The 17,426-nt window shown below is 54.5% G+C and overlaps 4 protein-coding genes across 4 annotated transcripts; 2 read left to right on the top strand and 2 right to left on the bottom strand.

Moving 5' to 3' along the window:
- Positions 1–1,983: 1,983 nt before the first annotated feature.
- POSPLADRAFT_1111605 (hypothetical protein) lies at positions 1,984–4,407 on the top strand (the record flags this gene model as incomplete). The annotated part of the gene is made up of 2 exons (XM_024483379.1): positions 1,984–2,072; positions 2,670–4,407. Coding segments are annotated over 2 exons (1,827 nt in total), but the record flags the coding sequence as incomplete, so codon positions are not given.
- A 5,257-nt stretch (positions 4,408–9,664) lies between these two features.
- POSPLADRAFT_1132899 (hypothetical protein) lies at positions 9,665–12,204 on the bottom strand (the record flags this gene model as incomplete). The annotated part of the gene is made up of 8 exons (XM_024484267.1): positions 9,665–9,984; positions 10,031–10,202; positions 10,251–10,340; positions 10,388–10,831; positions 10,883–11,192; positions 11,357–11,547; positions 11,664–11,779; positions 12,132–12,204. Coding segments are annotated over 8 exons (1,716 nt in total), but the record flags the coding sequence as incomplete, so codon positions are not given.
- A 260-nt stretch (positions 12,205–12,464) lies between these two features.
- Positions 12,465–12,929, top strand: POSPLADRAFT_1052861 (hypothetical protein; the record flags this gene model as incomplete). Its single annotated transcript, XM_024480321.1, has 3 exons — positions 12,465–12,585; positions 12,642–12,798; positions 12,845–12,929. 3 exons carry the CDS (start codon positions 12,465–12,467, stop codon positions 12,927–12,929), a joined length of 363 nt encoding a protein of 120 aa, XP_024342985.1.
- Positions 12,930–13,097: 168 nt separating this feature from the next.
- On the bottom strand, positions 13,098–13,514 carry POSPLADRAFT_1131823 (hypothetical protein; the record flags this gene model as incomplete). The annotated part of the gene is made up of 2 exons (XM_024484135.1): positions 13,098–13,316; positions 13,338–13,514. The coding sequence occupies 2 exons, from the start codon at positions 13,512–13,514 to the stop codon at positions 13,098–13,100; spliced, it is 396 nt and encodes a 131-aa protein (XP_024342986.1).
- Positions 13,515–17,426: the final 3,912 nt, after the last annotated feature.

A 17,426-nucleotide genomic window follows, 5' to 3' on the forward strand; every position in this document is an offset into this window, starting at 1 on the left:
GCCTGATATGGACGCGTCACTATCTACTGTACGATTAGATTAGATGGGGCGGCAGCGCACGGCACAGCTCGGGCCCCGCTAACACAGCCGCTCTGACTCACCGGCCCCCGGGGCCGCGTCGGCATGCTGCGCACAGACCAGCTGCGCACGGACCAACGTGCACAGCCTGCCCTAATCTCCCCATGTATATAAGCCGGCCTCTGCTGCCCTAGGGACCTCAGTTTTGACCTCTTGTTCCTAGGTCAGTAAGCCCCTGTACATACTTATTTTCCTATGCTAACTCAACTTGTCCCTAGCCTTAGATTTGAGCACTGCTCACCATTGCTTTGGTGAGATTTAGTCAGACGCCCCCAGCTCTCAGGTCTTCCCCTGTCGCTTGACCTCAAGTCGCGACAGCCAGCTTATATATAGGGGAAGTTTAGGGGAGGCTGTGCACACTGGTCCGTGCACAGCTGGTCTGTGCGCAGCATGCTGACATGGCCCCGGGGGCCGGTGAGTCAGAGTGGCTGTGTCAGCAGAGCCCGAGCTGTGCCACACACTGCCATCCCATCTAATCTAATTGTATAATAGATAGTGTCGTGTCCATATTGGGTATGTAATACAGAGGTCGTGGGTTCGAGCCCGCAAAAAGGAAAAAATTTGAAATGGCTAGATGCCGTACCAAGTTGTGACACGCGCTGCCTTATGGTAAGGTAGGCCCAAGTCACTTTCAACCTAGTCTGTGTCAATTTGAGGGGTCCAAAAGGACCCCTGAATATAGGAGGGGAACCCTGATCCCAATTTCTCAAATTTGGGTCAATTTGTATGGCAGAAAGTTTCGTGTTTTGGCCTGATATGTCCAGAGAAAATTTAGCTTCTGTCTGATTCTGGTCAAAATGTCCAGAATTTGTATCTTTTTGTACCAGGCTGTTGAAGATGGGCAGATGGCAGTGTATGGCACAGCTTGGGCTCCGCTGACACAGCTGCTCTGACTCACCGGCCCCGGGGCCATGTCAGCATGCTGTGTATAGACCAGCTGTGCATGGACTAGTGCACACAGCCTGCCCTCATCTTCCCCTGTATATAAGCCAGCCTCTGCTGCTCTAGGGACCTTATTTTCGACCTCTTGTTCCTAGGTCAGCAAGCTCTCATGTATCTGCTTACTTATCTATACTAACTAATACATTTCTTGTCCCTAGCCTTAGATTTGAGCGTTGCTCACCATCGCTTTGGTGAGATCTAGTTGAACACCCCCAGCTTTTTAGGTTTTCACCTGTCGCTTGACCTCAAGTCATGACATTAGGTCAAAACTCCCATAGCTGCCGGTGTTCCTCAGAACCCCAACACTCACTTTAACACTTTCTATAGGTTGGGTGGTGTGCACCCTTACTATACTTAAATAGCCTATGATACATCATCAACACTCAAGGAATGAACTCTTCAGTACCTGCACTTCAGTGGATGGTACTTGTCCTCATGGACGTGTGGCTTAGGTTTCTGCTGCATACTAGCCAAAAGCAGTACTGGGCCCCACATAAACTGCAAACCCTAGTGTCATCTCAGGCGCTATAGGTGTAAGCTAGTTTACAATGGCCTTTCGTAGTACCTCCCCTTCCTCCCCCCCATCACTGTGGCTGACAAATTCTTCGACTGCTCTCGACTTGAGCACACCTTCAACATCCAGAAGCAAGTCGACGTTGATAGGCGCCAAGCCCCTCTGGGCCCCGATTCACCTCTTTTCGGCACTCGCATCCCGCCCGGCACTTCAACTCAGTCTCCCAACACTTCGATTCCGCCTTCGACGCTCTTCGACACCTTCGACGGTGCGCGACGCTTACTCGAAGCTCGGCACGGTCTTCCCGATGCCTCGTGCATAGATCTCGGAACGTCTTCCGCATTCGGCGAACAATAGGGCCACTTGATGCCGCTCGGCCAAGCGCGCGCTTCGCTCCAAGCCACACCGAAGTAGCCGGTCTTTCCCGATTAGGTATCGAACCTCGCGGCATGCCTTCACGACGGCTACCGGTCCGAAGTGGCCATATGTTGCTCTTCATTTCCGCGTTCGGCATGACGTCACTCTACCAATGGACTTGGTATGTGCCTCTCGGTGAGGCAGGTTCTTGAGGAACAATGCAAAGCCCCTTGTACCCGTATGCCACTCTCGAATAGTCGTAGCATCCTGTGTAGTATAAAATCTGTCGTAGTTCTCCCCAAAAATACAGATCCGTTCCCCCCCTCAAGTTCAGAGCTCATAAGGCGAGTTCGCCCCGCGTCTAAGCTTTCAACTGCGTCACTTCGTCCCTCGCTGCGTAACTTCGAAACCTCGTCCACCGTGTTTACTCGTCGATACAGTCTCGACGAACCCTTCGACTTCGACGATTGTCGAAGAAACTGCGAACCGCGTCCTAGCTAAGTCCCCCCCCTTCGAGTCGTGTCCCTTCTCTCTACGATACATCGAAGAGCTCTGCCGAGCTTCGAGCGTCGCTAACTTTCCACAGCCTCCGAGTAGCTTCGACGATGTGTCGAAGCCACTTCGCACCTTCCCTAGCGTTCGTAACCTTTTCCGAAGGCGTTTCTCGTGTGCACTCGAACCGCGGGACACCTTGCTGCTAACTCCCCTCTCATTAGACTATAAGCCGTCTCTCTAGTCCCTTTAGGTCGCACCCAGGTTAGGGGTTAGGGTTTTGTAGGTCGTATCATTTCTGGAGCCCACCGCGAGGGGATTTCAGGCAAGAATTCGCCGCTTTCGGGTTTCCGAAAACGTCTCCAGTAGTCACCCGCTCGCAAGCGCGTGAGGCTGCTAGCCGCAGCGCCGCTGAGAACCTCGACAGCTCCTCTAGAACGCAATCGACTCCCTCTCCAACAATCCCCGGTGACTTCGACCGCGACGAAGAAGACGAGATAGACCAAGAACTCCAGGACGACTTCGACGAAGAACCAATCCCTTCGACCGCCGAAGAACACACTTCGTCCCCCGAGCTTCTAGGCCTCACTACTTCCGACTACGACTTTTCGACTCCTGATCTTTTCGAACGATCCAGTTCTTCGCCCGAACCCGAGGATCCCATCCCAGCTACTTCGAATCTCGTACTTCCGACTCCGTCTTCTTTTCGCGCCCACGCTCAGCCGCCCATCGCATCCTCTTCGCGACTTTCAGTCATACCTTCATCCAACCTGGCACCTCCGCCACTATTAGCACCTTCGAATGCAGCTTCGAACTCCAACCCCGCACCGCCCGCACCTACGATTCCTTCCACTACTACCTCGTCCTCTTCGAGCCCAGCTCCTATCAACACTACGAACATGAGCCAGAACACGAACACACCATTGATGCCCCCGCGCGGTCATTCGATGGCACCAAGCTTCGACCCGTCGGAAGTCCGTTCGCTTCGGCGTTACTTCCAGGACCTCAAAGCGTTGTTCACCCGGTGTCAGATTACCGACGAAGCAGCCAAGAAACAGTGGGCCGTTCGGTATCCTTCGATCGACGTCGCCGACTTGTGGGAAACCATCGAGTCCTTTATCGACGTAGCCAAGAGCTACAACGACTGGAAAGCCGACGTACGAGCACTCTATCCTGGCGCCGACGATACAAGAAAGTGGTCGCTGGCGGACATGGACCAGCTCATCGGAGAACGCGCCCGTATCGGGATTCACAACGCGGCAGACCTAGGCTGCTATTACCGCGACTTCATGGCCATTACGAAACATCTCATCGCACAGCATCGGCTCTCCACTATTGAGCAAAGTCGCGCATTTCTTCGAGGATTCCAGCCAGCGTTGCTCACACGGCTCGAGACCCGACTGCATCTCAAGCATCCCGATCACTACGCCGACGACCTGTACACCATGGCAGAGATTCACGCGGCGGCTACGTTCATCCTACACGGTACATCGAGCACACCTACGACAGCGGCTAACCAAGCTACTGCTTCGACGTCGAACACTTCGACAACGGTGCCCCCCGGAATGATCAAAACCGAAGACATCTCGATGATCATCAAAAGCCTGTCGAGGACGATCGCAACACTCATCCAGCCGACGACACACGCTACGCACAACCACGCCCCCGCACCGAGACAACAAGCGGCCGTCCACATCCACGAGAACAGCGGAGTTGAACAGACGTGCCACTACTGTGGCAATTGTGGCTGCAGGGTAGGCACCTGCGAGTTCGCGGAGATCGACATCCGGGACGGCAAGTGCAAGCGTAACACCGAAGGCAAGATCGTCCTTCCGAACGGAAGCTTCTGCCCCCGCACTATCCCTGGTCTCACGATACGGGATCGAATCTACGAGTGGCATAGAAGAAATCCCGCAGCACCCGCCGCTCTGACAATGCTCTTCGAGATCGACGATCGCTCGACTATGCAGACCTTCACGCTCAACACCAGCAGCAGGATTGAGGCGCTCGAGCGAGAACTCCTTCAGCTTCGGAAGCGCAGGGAGGTCTTCGACGGCGTCGAGATTCTACAGTGGAAGAAGCCCATGACGCCAGTCGTCACGAGAAGCGCGGAAGCCTCTAGCTCTGGTACATCGAAAGGAGTGGCGGCACCCTCGAGCACTTCGATAAGCACGGCTCCGCCTCCAACGATACCAGCAGCATCGCCCGCACCACCTTCGCCGCCTGCGCAATCCACGTCTCAACCTATCGCTACATCCGCTCCCCCAGCACCACCAGTACACCCCTTCGCAAACGCGCGCGACGCAATCTACGCCCCACCGAACGTTCGAAACTTCGCAACTCCGCCGAAGCCCTCGAACGACAAGGGCAAGGAACCAGCGTACAAGACCATCGTCCCCGTTATCCAGCCGAAGCTCGCCGAAGAGATCTTCCAGCGTTCGATGAAGTCGCCGTTCGTCACGCTGACCCCAGAAGAGTTGCTGTCAATCGCGCCCGACGTTCAAAACAAGTACCGCGACGCCGTCACCCCTAAGTGAGTCTCGACGGAACCCGTCGCGTCGGCCCACATCGTAGAAATCGGCGCCGACGAGGTCACGGCCGTCAACCAGCTCTCGTGTTCAGGTGCAACGTTGGGACCCGGTGCTACAATCGTCCCCGACCCATATGAAACCTATCTGAAGCACATCCCGCACGGCGAGCACCCCGCAGAATTCACCGTTGCCCGCGATTCGAACGCGATTCGTTCGATCATCGCGTTGGTCGACAACAAAGAGCAGATCGAATGCATCGTCGACCCCGGTTCGCAGATCGTCGCCATGTCGGAAGAGGTCTGTCTGGGCCTCAACCTCCTCTTCAATCCTACTATCCAGCTGAACATGCAATCGGCGAACGGCGAGGTGGACCGATCGTTAGGACTCATTCGAAACATTCCCTTCCGCATCGGTGAGATCGTATTGTATCTCCAGGCTCACGTCATTCGAAACGCAGCATACGACATTCTCCTCGGCCGGCCCTTCGATGTGCTCACGCAGAGCGTCATCAAGAACTTCGCCGACGAGAACCAGACCATTACGATCCTCTGTCCAAACACCGGCGAAACCGTCACGATTCCGACGTATGCGCGAGGAAGATCGCGAAGCCGGCAGCATCCTCTCGGGTGTCGCAAATCGCATTTTCTCGCTTCGAGGAATTGATTCCCCATGATCAAGGAGAAGCCGCGCTAGTCATCGACTACGATGGGGTAAACCCGAGTATTTCCTTCGTCGCTCCTATTGACTCCTCGATTCCGAACGCTGTTTCGTCACTGTACCTCTCCGCATGCACCTCCGTTTCTTCATATTTGCAGTCTCTTTACGCCTCGGACAGTACAGCTTCTAATGCCGCTCCGTCGAACGCTTCGACGTGGGCTTCGACTCTTCTATTTTCAGCTCCGTTTGCTTCGACTCCCCCAGCTCCCGTTCCGACGAAGTCCATCTCGCAGCTTTCCAACTCAATTCTTCCCTTTCCTTCGATGACATCGACTTCTACCCCTTCGACACATAAGATCCTCGCCGCGACGAAGAAGAAGTACAAGCCTGTCGCTCTCAAAACTCGACCCGTCCTTGGTGCCGTCCCCGAACAATTTCGTATACTTCGAGACATCAAGGGCGACCCTCTCTCCATCATGCCCAAGCTTTCGACCGACCCCCCGCCGTTCAAACCTACCGGTCGGTACACCCTCGAACGCTGCGAAATGACCGAAAAGCTTCACGACGGCGACTTCCTACTTCCCAAAGAGTGTCGAGTCCTCCACCACTTCATGTGCTTGCACAACGAAGCCTTCGCCTGGACCGACGACGAGCGCGGATGCTTCAAGCCTGAGTACTTCCCCCCCGTTGATTTCCCCGTCGTTCCTCACACGCCCTGGGTGCAAAAGAATATCCCCATTCCGCCCGGGATCTACAACGAGGTCTGCGCGGTGATCAAGCGAAAGATCGCCGCCGGAGTTTACGAACCGTCGAACTCGTCGTATCGATCGCGGTGGTTTTGTGTCGTCAAGAAGGACGGTAAATCGCTTCGACTCGTCCATTCACTCGAGCCCCTCAATGCAGTCACGATCCAACATTCCGGTGTACCGCCGACACCCGAATATCTTGCAGAACAATTCGGAGGAAGACCATGCAGCGGCATGCTCGACCTCTACGTCGGCTACGACGAATGACTCATCGCCGAGTCTTCGAGAGATCTAACGACGTTCCAGACACCCTACGGAGCCATGCGCCTAGTCACACTCCCGATGGGTTGGACGAACTCAGTCCCGATCTTCCACGACGATGTCACCTACATCCTGCAGCCTGAGATTCCGCACGTTACGGTGCCCTACGTCGACGATGTTCCCGTCAAAGGTCCCGAATCCGACTACGACGACGAGCGGCTCCCTTCGAACCCCGGCATTCGACGCTTTGTATGGGAGCATTTCGAAAACATGAACCGCATAGTCACTCGAATGCGCTACGCTGGAGGTACCTTCTCTGGAGTCAAAAGTATCCTCATCGCTCGAGAAATCATGGTGGTAGGACATCGCTGCACTCCTCAAGGACGCCTCCCCGACGACTCTCGCGTCGCAGCAATACGCAACTGGGGTCCCTGCGCTACTCTATCCGATGTTCGAGCGTTCCTCGGAACCATCGGTGTCGTTCGAATCTTCATCCGTAATTTCGCTCACCGCGCCGACGCACTCGTACGCCTCACGAGGAAGGACGTCGAGTTCGAGTTCGGTCCGGAGCAGATCGCGGCGCAGGAAGACCTCAAGGACGCGCTACTCTCATCCCCCACACTCCGAGCAATTAGTTATGATTCCCCCTCTCCCGTCATTCTCGCAGTCGACACGTCGTTCATCGCTGTCGGATATCACCTCTGCCAGTGCGACGAAGCCAACACGCGGGTCCGTTACTACAGCAGGTTCGGCTCGATTACGCTCAACGATCGCGAACGAAGGTTTTCGCAGCCGAAGCTCGAGATCTACGGCCTATTCCGCGCACTACGATCCCTTCGACTCTACCTCATCGGCGTGCAGAACCTCATCGTCGAAGTCGATGCTCGGTACATCAAGGGTATGCTGAAGAATCCGGACATAGCCCCAAGTGCAAGTATTAACCGGTGGATCGTCTCGATTCTCACATTTCATTTCACGCTGGTCCATGTCCCCGGTACAATGCACGGCCCCGACGGTCTCTCTCGACGCACAGCTCAACCCGGTGATGTCATCGAAGACGAGGTCGACGAAGAGTTCGACGATTGGATCGACCAGATGCATTCTTTCATTCACCAGATTCAGCCCCTCCCACCGGTCCCTTCGCTCGCCGTCTTCACCAGTGACAGAGCCGAGGACGGCTCAGATTTCAATAGGGAGGAGGATAGCTACGAGCTAGTGCCTCGATCGGAGCAAGCACAACTCGCTGATGCGAAGCTCGACGACGTGCTTGAATTTCATCGAACGTTAGCAAAGCCTGACGGCATCTCCGAAAGCGTTTACGAAGGATTCATCAAGTACTGCATGCAATTCTTCCTCGACAACGACACCCTCTGGCGCAAGGACAGTCACGGAGCACACAAGCTAGTCGTCAAGCCCGGCGATCGCCTTCGAATACTTCGAGAATGCCACGACCGCACCGCGCATCGAGGAATCTACGCAACCCGAGCCTTCGTCAACGAACGATTCTGGTGGCCGTTCCACTACGCCGACATCGCCTGGTTCGTTCGATCGTGCCATATCTGCCAGTCTCGACAAGTGCGTCAAATCCTCATTCCTCCAACCGTCGCAGTACCAGCCCCCATCTTTGCGAAAATTCACATCGACACAATGCACATGCCGGCTTCGGGCGGATACAAGTACTTGGTCCAAGGTAGATGCTCGCTCACGACTTACCCTGAGTTTCGAATGCTTCGAAAAGAGACAGCGAAGGCCCTCGCCGACTGGATCTTCGAAGACATCCTCTGTTGATGGGGCGCACTCAGTGAGATCGTCACCGACAACGGTACGGCGTTCATCAAGGCGGCCGATTACCTTTCGAAGAAGTACCACATCAACCATATTCGAATCAGTGGGTACAATTCGAGGGCGAACGGTCTCGTCGAATGTCCGCATTTCAGCACGCGACAAGCCTTGTTCAAGACAGCCGACGGAGATGAGAAGAAATGGTCCCAAGCTGCGTATTTTGTATTTTGGTCCGAGCGCATCACGACTCGACAACGCATGGGCTGCTCACCCTATTTCGCTGTTACGGGCACCCATCCGCTTATTCCTCTCGACATCGTCGAAGCTACGTATCTGCAACCACCACCGACTTCGGTCCTTTCGACGACCGATCTCATCGCCCGTAGGGCCATTGCGCTTCAGAAACGCGTCGAGCAAGTCACCGAACTCCACTCGAAGGTCTACGAAGCACGTCAGACTGCAGCAATTCACTTCGAGAAAGAGCACGAGCACTCAATCCAGGATTTCGACTTCAAGCGCGGAGCCCTAGTGCTCATACGCAACACGAAGATCGAGAAGTCCCTCAACCGCAAGATGCGCCCGCGATATCTAGGCCCCCTCATCGTTGTCTCGCGCAACAAGGGCGGCGCATACATCGTGTGCGAACTCGACGGTACAGTCCTCGATCGACCCATCGCAGCATTCCGCGTCATTCCGTACTTCGCGCGCAAATCCATACCAATTCCCGAAGATCTCGAAGATGTCTCGACCGAGCGTCTTCGAGAACTCGAACTATCAAATTCGCTAGGCGACGACAACGATGATGAAGTCGAAGAAGCTGAAGAACGCGACGAATAGAGGATCTTCCCTTTTATTACTTGTACAACACGATACGTACTTTCTTCTCTCCATTCCTGCTCTCACGTTATGCGATATGTTTGATCCACTCCTACGTTTTAGACCATCCCTTGTACGACTACCCTCGATTCAACTCGATAGTCGCGACATCGTTCGACATTCTACGAACGCTTCGATTCGACTGTTGCGCGGAGGCTCACCTTAGACAAGTCCTCCTAGGCTGTGATGACAAACTGAGCCTATATTTTCATTAAGTCCATTTTCCCTTGCTAAGAACATTTCGGTTTTTCCTTCTATGTCCTTCGATCATATTACGACTTACTTCGAACACCCTTATTTTCATTTCCTGTTTTTCTTAGTTCCCGCTAGGTTTCATCTAGGCCAAGGGCCGCATTGTCCATTCGACCATCTACGCAATGTTCTACGACTAGAAGACAACTACGATACAGGACGACCCGCGCCATCGCCTACTCATCGTCGACAGCCCCGCGCACGAAACCGATTCCGCCCTTTGCAAGCGCGGCCTTCTCCATCTTCTGGAGGTCGAGGTCCATGTCATGGAGGAGCGCTCGACGGTGCGCGATGTGAGCGCGCTCCTCGCGGATGACGCAGATGATCCCCCGAGATTCGTCGTCGAGGTCGAGCGCATCGAGGTCGTCCTGCTCGAGCCCCAGGCGGCTGGCCCCATCGAGAGGCCGTCGTAGAAGTCGGCGCAGAGGCTCGTCGACTCGGCGCTTCTTCGAACCACTCGCGTCCGCGACCGAAGGCCCAGGAGAGGCCGGCCGAACTACGAAGTCGTCAGCGAAGGCCTAGGACAAAAAGAAACGACTTACTGCGCTTCTTGGTGGTAGATCCCCCGCCGCGCATTTTCTTGGTCTTCCCAAGCACAGACACTTTGTCGAAGTAGCATCCCTGCTGGGACTGCGCGCACCTCTCACAGGTCGTAGCGTTCTCGGCCCACACGCAATCGACCGGGGCCGAGCGGTAGCCGGCGCAACGGTCACACTGTCGAAGATTTAGCATCGAACCGCTTTGACGGAGGGTCGAACGTACCTTCTGTCCGGCCTCGCGCTTCTCCATCGCCGCGGCGGCCATGTCGACCTCGGTCATCGCGAACGGACGTTCGACCGTCCGAGGAGTCTTCTACGAAAGAGTTTAGTCATCGAACAACGATAGAAGAAAACACTTACGATCGAAGGGTCGTCCGACAGTTCAGCGACCTCCTCGTCGACTCTAGCGCGCCCTTTCCCCTTATCGAGAAGCCCCTCGGCGGCCGCGATCCTCGCCAACTCCTCATCGGCGGCCTCTTGTGCGCGACGCTCGTCTTTGGCCTGCTTCCGACGGTCCTCTTCGTCCTTTCGACGCCGTTCGTCTTCGAGGCGGTGTTCCTCGGCGGCCTTCGCACGCTTCGCGGCCTCTTCGACGCGTCGTGCTTCCTCCTCGGCGAGGCGCTTCTGTTCTTCGAGGCGTCGTTCGACCTCGGCGTCGATGGTGGTCGCGAGCTCGGGCCAGTCCCCGCGCGCCCACTCGACCCACGACTCCGACGCCCGCTCGGCGAGCTGTTTGACGGCGGCGGCGACGCGCAACTCCGTCTCCTCGTCGCGGATGGCGCCCAGAGCCTTGCGATAGGCGAGCTGCTCGGAAACAAACGGTTAGTCGGGTTATGCAGATTACAAGCAACTTACGACGAGAGGCGACAAGTCTTGAGCCCACTCTTTGACCACATTGAGCGTGGCGTCGGCGGTCGGCGGAGCCTCGAGGACCACAAGCAGAGAGGCGAGGCGGCGGTTGACGAGCGAGGGAGTCGACGCAGGGGTAGCGGAACGAGCAGACATCGTGGAAGCAGCGAGTATACGAGAGAGGGCGACGAGGTAGCGACGAAGGAACGATGGGATGGGGAAAATGAGGCTAAGTCTACCCTGCTTATAACCCCTTTCCGACCAGCATTTAGCGCCGACCACGTGGCGTTCGAAGTCCACACGGGTTGCCAGGCCGCTTCGATCCGTTCACGACCATCGCGCTTCTCGCATCACGTGGAGGACCGAGGGCGGTCCAAATTTCAATAGGGAGGAGATGATAGGCGCCAAGCCCCTCTGGGCCCCGATTCACCTCTTTTCGGCACTCGCATCCCGCCCGGCACTTCGACTTAGTCTCCCAACACTTCGATTCCGCCTTCGACGCTCTTCGACACCTTCGACGGTGCGCGACGCTTACTCGAAGCTCGGCACGGTCTTCCCGATGCCTCGTGCGTAGATCTCGGAACGTCTTCCGCATTCGGCGAACAATAGGGCCACTTGACGCCGCTCGGCCAAGCGCACGCTTCGCTCCAAGCCACACCGAAGTAGCCGGTCTTTCCCGATTAGGTATCGAACCTCGCGGCATGCCTTCACGACGGCTACCGGTCCGAAGTGGCCATATGTTGCTCTTCATTTCCGCGTTCGGCATGATGTCACTCTACCAATGGACTTGGTATGTGCCTCTCGGTGAGGCAGGTTCTTGAGGAACAATGCAAAGCCCCTTGTACCCGTATGCCACTCTCGAATAGTCGTAGCATCCTGTGTAGTATAAAATCTGTCGTAGTTCTCCCCAAAAATACAGATCCGTTCCCCCCCTCGAGTTCAGAGCTCATAAGGCGAGTTCGCCCCGCGTCTAAGCTTTCAACTGCGTCACTTCGTCCCTCGCTGCGTAACTTCGAAACCTCGTCCACCGCGTTTACTCGTCGATACAGTCTCGACGAACCCTTCGACTTCGACGATTGTCGAAGAAACTGCGAACCGCGTCCTAGCTAAGTCCCCCCCCTTCGAGTCGTGTCCCTTCTCTCTACGATACATCGAAGAGCTCTGCCGAGCTTCGAGCGTCGCTAACTTTCCACAGCCTCCGAGTAGCTTCGACGACGTGTCGAAGCCACTTCGCACCTTCCCTAGCGTTCGTAACCTTTTCCGAAGGCGTTTCTCGTGTGCACTCGAACCGCGGGACACCTTGCTGCTAACTCCCCTCTCATTAGACTATAAGCCGTCTCTCTAGTCCCTTTAGGTCGCACCCAGGTTAGGGGTTAGGGTTTCGTAGGTCATATCAACGTCTCCTGCAACGATCCAGAAAGCAACGGGAATCAAGCTCCCTTCTTCATCTGTGATTAACAACCATGCCCTAATCATACTCCGCGGTCCGTTACTACCGAGGAAGGGCGCTACATGCCCATCCGACAAGTCCAGCACCCCTGCGGCCCGGCACTTCGATACACTGGCACTTCGAGATCCACATCTCGCCATGTCACTCCTGTTCCTTCCTGACCTGCCTCCCCAGGCACCCATATCCCCCAACCTGTCACCAGTACAGGTCAAGCATGAGGAGATCCTAATCTCCCTTGAAGAACTGAGGCAATCGCAGAGTCTGCAGTGACCCCTTAAGCGATCACCCAGCCCTTCTTGGGACCACGGTTGGAAGGAAACCCAAAGCCTGAGTCCAGCTTGGGCCAGCTTGTCATCAGCAATCCCATCCTCAACTCCAGTCCCTGTCATATGTCACCCCGCCACCAGACTTCCTCCGTCACCTCCACCACCATTGCTGTCGTGAGGCCACTCGAGCACTCGCTCCTTTCAAAGTTCGCCTGGAGGACAGTTACAACAGCCATCTTCACCCATGGGCAGTCCTCTGTCCCCCTCATTGCCGGTAATGTCCTCACCAGTGTTCCTCCCTGATAAGAACACCCTGAAACTCCTCCTCCCGCTCTAATACAATGGCAAGACCGTCATTGAGTGTGATAGGTTTCTGTCGCAACTTCACATCTACTGGCTGGTTAACATGTCGTTAACCACCATTGAACTTAAGGTGTAGGTTGTGCTAAGCCTGCTTGACAGTGATGCCTGCACCTGGGCCACTCCTTACTTTGCCCAGCTCGTATCAGTGCAACTCAGGGTTCAGGGAGTAATGACCTCCTTTGCAAATGAGGCAGCTTTTGTCATGGCTTCCAAAGCCCGCTTTGGCAACCTCAATGATGAAGCAGTGGCTCAGGTAGAGCTGGCCAAACTCTGTGCAGACAAGTCGGTTTGTGAAAAATGCACTGCTGCGGAGTTTTCCATGCTGTTCAAGGGTCTGGCAGACTGCTCCGGGTATGGGGACCTGAAGCTACGTGACAAGTACCTGAGCGGCATTCCCTCCCGCATCTACCGCAAAATTGAGCTTGAAACCTTCACCATGTGGGAAGACGCTGACAAGTGTGCCACCAAGGTCGAGCAGATCCTCAACATCAGCTAGGCCTGTTGGCCTGAGTTGAACAATTTCTTCCCAGCTTGAGGTCGAGGACGCAGCGGGGCACATGGTGGTGTGCCCCAGTCACACAGAGCTTCGGCCAGCATCAATGCAGCTGTCAGAAAAGGAAACTTCCCTGGTAGTTGCTTTGGCTGCGGGAAGCAAGGGTATCGACACTTCAAGTGCCCCAACTGTAAGGACAAACCTTACACAAAACGCGCCGACATGCGGGCTACGCTTGCCTCGGGCTCTACCCTGTCCCTTCACCCTCGGCAAGTGTAAGTACCACTTCAGCACCATCAGAGCTGGTGGACTTGATGGCACAGGTGAAGTTGATGCGCAAAGAGCTCGAGCACTATTGGGCCATGAAGGAGGAGGGTTTTTGATCTGGTCTGTGCTTTGTGCCGCATGCGTCGGGCCGTGAGTATCATGTAACAAATACGATGTATTGTCTTCTGCAATGGTGTACGAGTTAGACTAGGGGTCCCAGCACTTTCACATTCCAGTTCAACTCCAAAAAAAAGACGGCACAAGGACATAATCACTATGGTGGACAGCAGAGCCACCACAAAGTTTATCAACAAGCGATTCATTGTAAAGAATAAGATGCAGATGCAGAGGCTAAAAGAGCCCATTCTGCTCTATAATATCGATGACACCCTGAATAAGGACGGAAGCATCTTGAAAGTAGCTGTGCTATAGATGCAAATAGGAGAACACGTCAAGAAGACGGTGTTTATGGTCACAGACATCAGTCCGGAGGATGTGATTGTTGGGTTAGATTGGCTACGCAAGCACAACCCTGAAATCAATTGGGAGAAAGGCTCTCTCAAGTTATCACAATGCTCCAAAACATGCAGTGCTAGAAGAACTGGCCAGATGGAGCAAGCAGTGACTGCGCGTGATATGGGGGACAGGCCCACAGTGCGCAGGCATTCGCCGAAGTCCAAACGGTCGGTCATAGGTGCCTGCCGGAGTAAGATACTGCCAGACTTTGAACCCAAAGAAGATCCAGTAGAGGTCAAATGGGACGAAGCCAACTTAATCGAGGCCTGGAAGCAAGGCATTACGCTTCCCAGCGCTCCTCAGCTATTCGTTGCAGCAGGGCATATGTACTCCTAGCTGTTCACTGAGGAGCAAATCAAGAAAAAGGTCATCAAAACTGCCAAGGAGTCAGTACCCAAATAGTACCATGAGTTCCTGAATGTCTTTTCTAAAGAAGCATTGGAACGGCTACCTGAAAGAAAGCCATACAATCATGCGATCAAACTCATGCCCAGCTACTCAATGTTCCATCCAAAGGTATACCCCTTACCAAACAATGAGCAAGAGGAACTTGACAAGTTCCTAAAGAAGCAGCTGGTGAAGGGTTACATACAGGAATCAAAGTCGCCCATTTCATCCCCCTTCTTCTTCATCAAAAAGAAGGAAGGGACGCTTCAACCCGTGCAGGACTATCGCTGGTTGAACGTGATCACGGTCAAAAATTGCTACCCCTTGCCACTGATTGCCGAGATGGTGGATAAGCTCCATGGTGCCATGCTCTTCATGAAGTTCAACGTCCAATGGGGATACAATAATGTCCAGATCAAAGCCAGTGATAAATAGAAAGCTGCTTTTGTGACTAACCGGGGACTGTATGAACCCCTGGTGATGTTCTTTGGCCTCACCAACTCACCCGTGACCTTTCAGGCGATGATGTATGATATTTTCCATGATCTCATCATTGGCGGGAAAGTCCTCATGTACCTAGATGACATACTCATCTTCAACACCAATAAGGAGGAGCATGAAAAGATCACGCGCAAGGTCCTCCACTGCCTGTAGGACAATGATCTGTTCCTAAAGCCTGAGAAGTGTGAATGGGACATTCCCAAAGTTGACTACGTCAGCTATGTGTTTGGTGGCAATGAGGTAGCAATGGATCCTGCAAAGTTGAAAGGAATTAATGAGTGGCCAGTACCTCAGAACAAAAAAGATGTTCAGAAGTTCTGGGGGTTTTTCAACTTTTACCACCACTTTATTAAAGGCTTTGCTAAGATCTCACGACCACTCAACCGACTCACAGGAAACGACCCATGATATTGGGGCAAAGAAGAACAGTGCGCCTTTGATGAGCTCAAATGACTTTTTGTTATAACACCAGTCTTGGTATTGTATGACCCTAACCGAGAGACGCGCATCGAGGTTGATGCCTCGGGATACGCCACAGGTGACGTGTTGATGCAAAAGCAGGACAATGGCAAGTGGCACCCTGTTGCCTTCTGATCTCATGCTATGAATTCTGCCCAGCATAATTATGAGATCTACAATAAGGAGATGCTTGCGATCATTGAGGCACTAGACGATTAGTGTCGCGACTTAGGGTCAAGCGACAGGAGAAAACCAAACAAGGCGCTGGGGGCGTTTGACTTAGTTCTTACCAAAGCGATGGTGAGCGAGGCTCAAACCTAAAGCTAGGGACAAGAATGTATTAGTTAGTAAGTAAAGGAAGTAAGTACAGGAGAGCTTACTGACCTAGGGACAAGAGGTCAAAACTGAGGTCCCTAGGGCAGCAGAGGCCGGCTTATATACATGGGGAGATAAGGGCAGGCTGTGCGCGCTGGTCCATGCGCAGCATGCTGACACGGCCCCGGGGGCCGGTGAGTCAAAGCGGCTGTGTCAGCAGAGCCCGAGCTATGCCGTGTACTGCCGTCCTATCTAATCTGATCGTACAGTAGATAACAACGCGTCCATATCGGGTATGTAGTACAGAGGTCACGGGTTCGAGCCCGCGAAAAGGAAAAAATTAAAAAATGGCTAGACGCCATGCCAACTCGTGACATTACCCCTCCCTCAACGGCACATGACCTCATGCGAGGCGCCCTTGCCCATCTCCCACCCGGAGCGGCATCGTGCTTCAGTCAGCGGCGAAGGTATTGGCTGAAAGTTGAGACCATCAAAGACAGCAGCATTGAGTCGACGAGGGGCATTCGGATTCTTCTGGTGGAAGTCGGCTATGAGGGCCGGCACATTGGCAACGTTGCGCGCCGGTTCCCATGACGTATGCGAGTCGTCATAACCCTTCCACTTGACGAGGTACTGCAGTTGACGCCGGAAGATCCGCGAATCTTTGATCCGCTCAACCTCGTACTCCTCATTGCCCTCAACCTCGATCGCAGGCGGCTCCTCCGGCTCCCGGCCCGGGATATCGCTACATGTGTACTTGCTGAGCAAGGAGACATGGAATACCGGGTGCACCGGCACCGACTTCGGCAGGATTAATTCATAATCCAGATCTCCAAGCTTTCACCGCATGGCATAAGGTCCAAGGCACTTGGGACTGAGCTTCTTGCTCGGCTGTTTCAGCTTAAGGTTTCGGGCATCAAGCCAGACCTTGTCCCCCAGCGCGAAGACTGGTGCCTCCTGCACGTGCTTATCATAGTACACTTTCATGCGCTCGGCTGACAGCTCGAGCGCAGAGCGCGTGTCATCGCGAATCTCCTTCAGGATCTTAAGCCAATCTGCGGCAGCGGGCATTGCGGACATTGGATTGATCCGAACTTGGATCTCAGGATGGTATCCTTGATGCAGGTAGAAAGGGGAGTGCCCGGTTGCGGAGTGAACTCAGTTGTTCAGCGCGAACTCCGCGAGCGGCAACTGCTTCGCCCAATCATCCTGCCTGTGGCTTGTGAAAGCACGCAGGTACTGCTCGATCTCCTGATTCCAGCGCTCAGTCTGGCCGTCTGTCTGAGGATGAAACGCTGTAGACAGTGCCGGCTCGATCCCTAGTCCCTTGTACACCGCATGGAGATATTTTGAAGCGAACTGGGGACCTCGGTCTGATATGACCTTGGCCGGGGCCCCATGATGCTTGAACACATCGCGGATGTACAGGTCTGCCGCACCTTCTGCCATCAGGGTCTCATGACAGGCCGAGAAGTGGACCTGCTTGGTAAAGCAGTCGGCGGTGACCAGGATCGAGTCGAATCCATCAGACTT

The sequence above is a fragment of the Postia placenta genome (assembly GCF_002117355.1).
Source record: "Postia placenta MAD-698-R-SB12 unplaced genomic scaffold POSPLAscaffold_2, whole genome shotgun sequence".
Classification (NCBI taxonomy): Eukaryota; Fungi; Basidiomycota; class Agaricomycetes; order Polyporales; family Adustoporiaceae; genus Rhodonia; species Rhodonia placenta.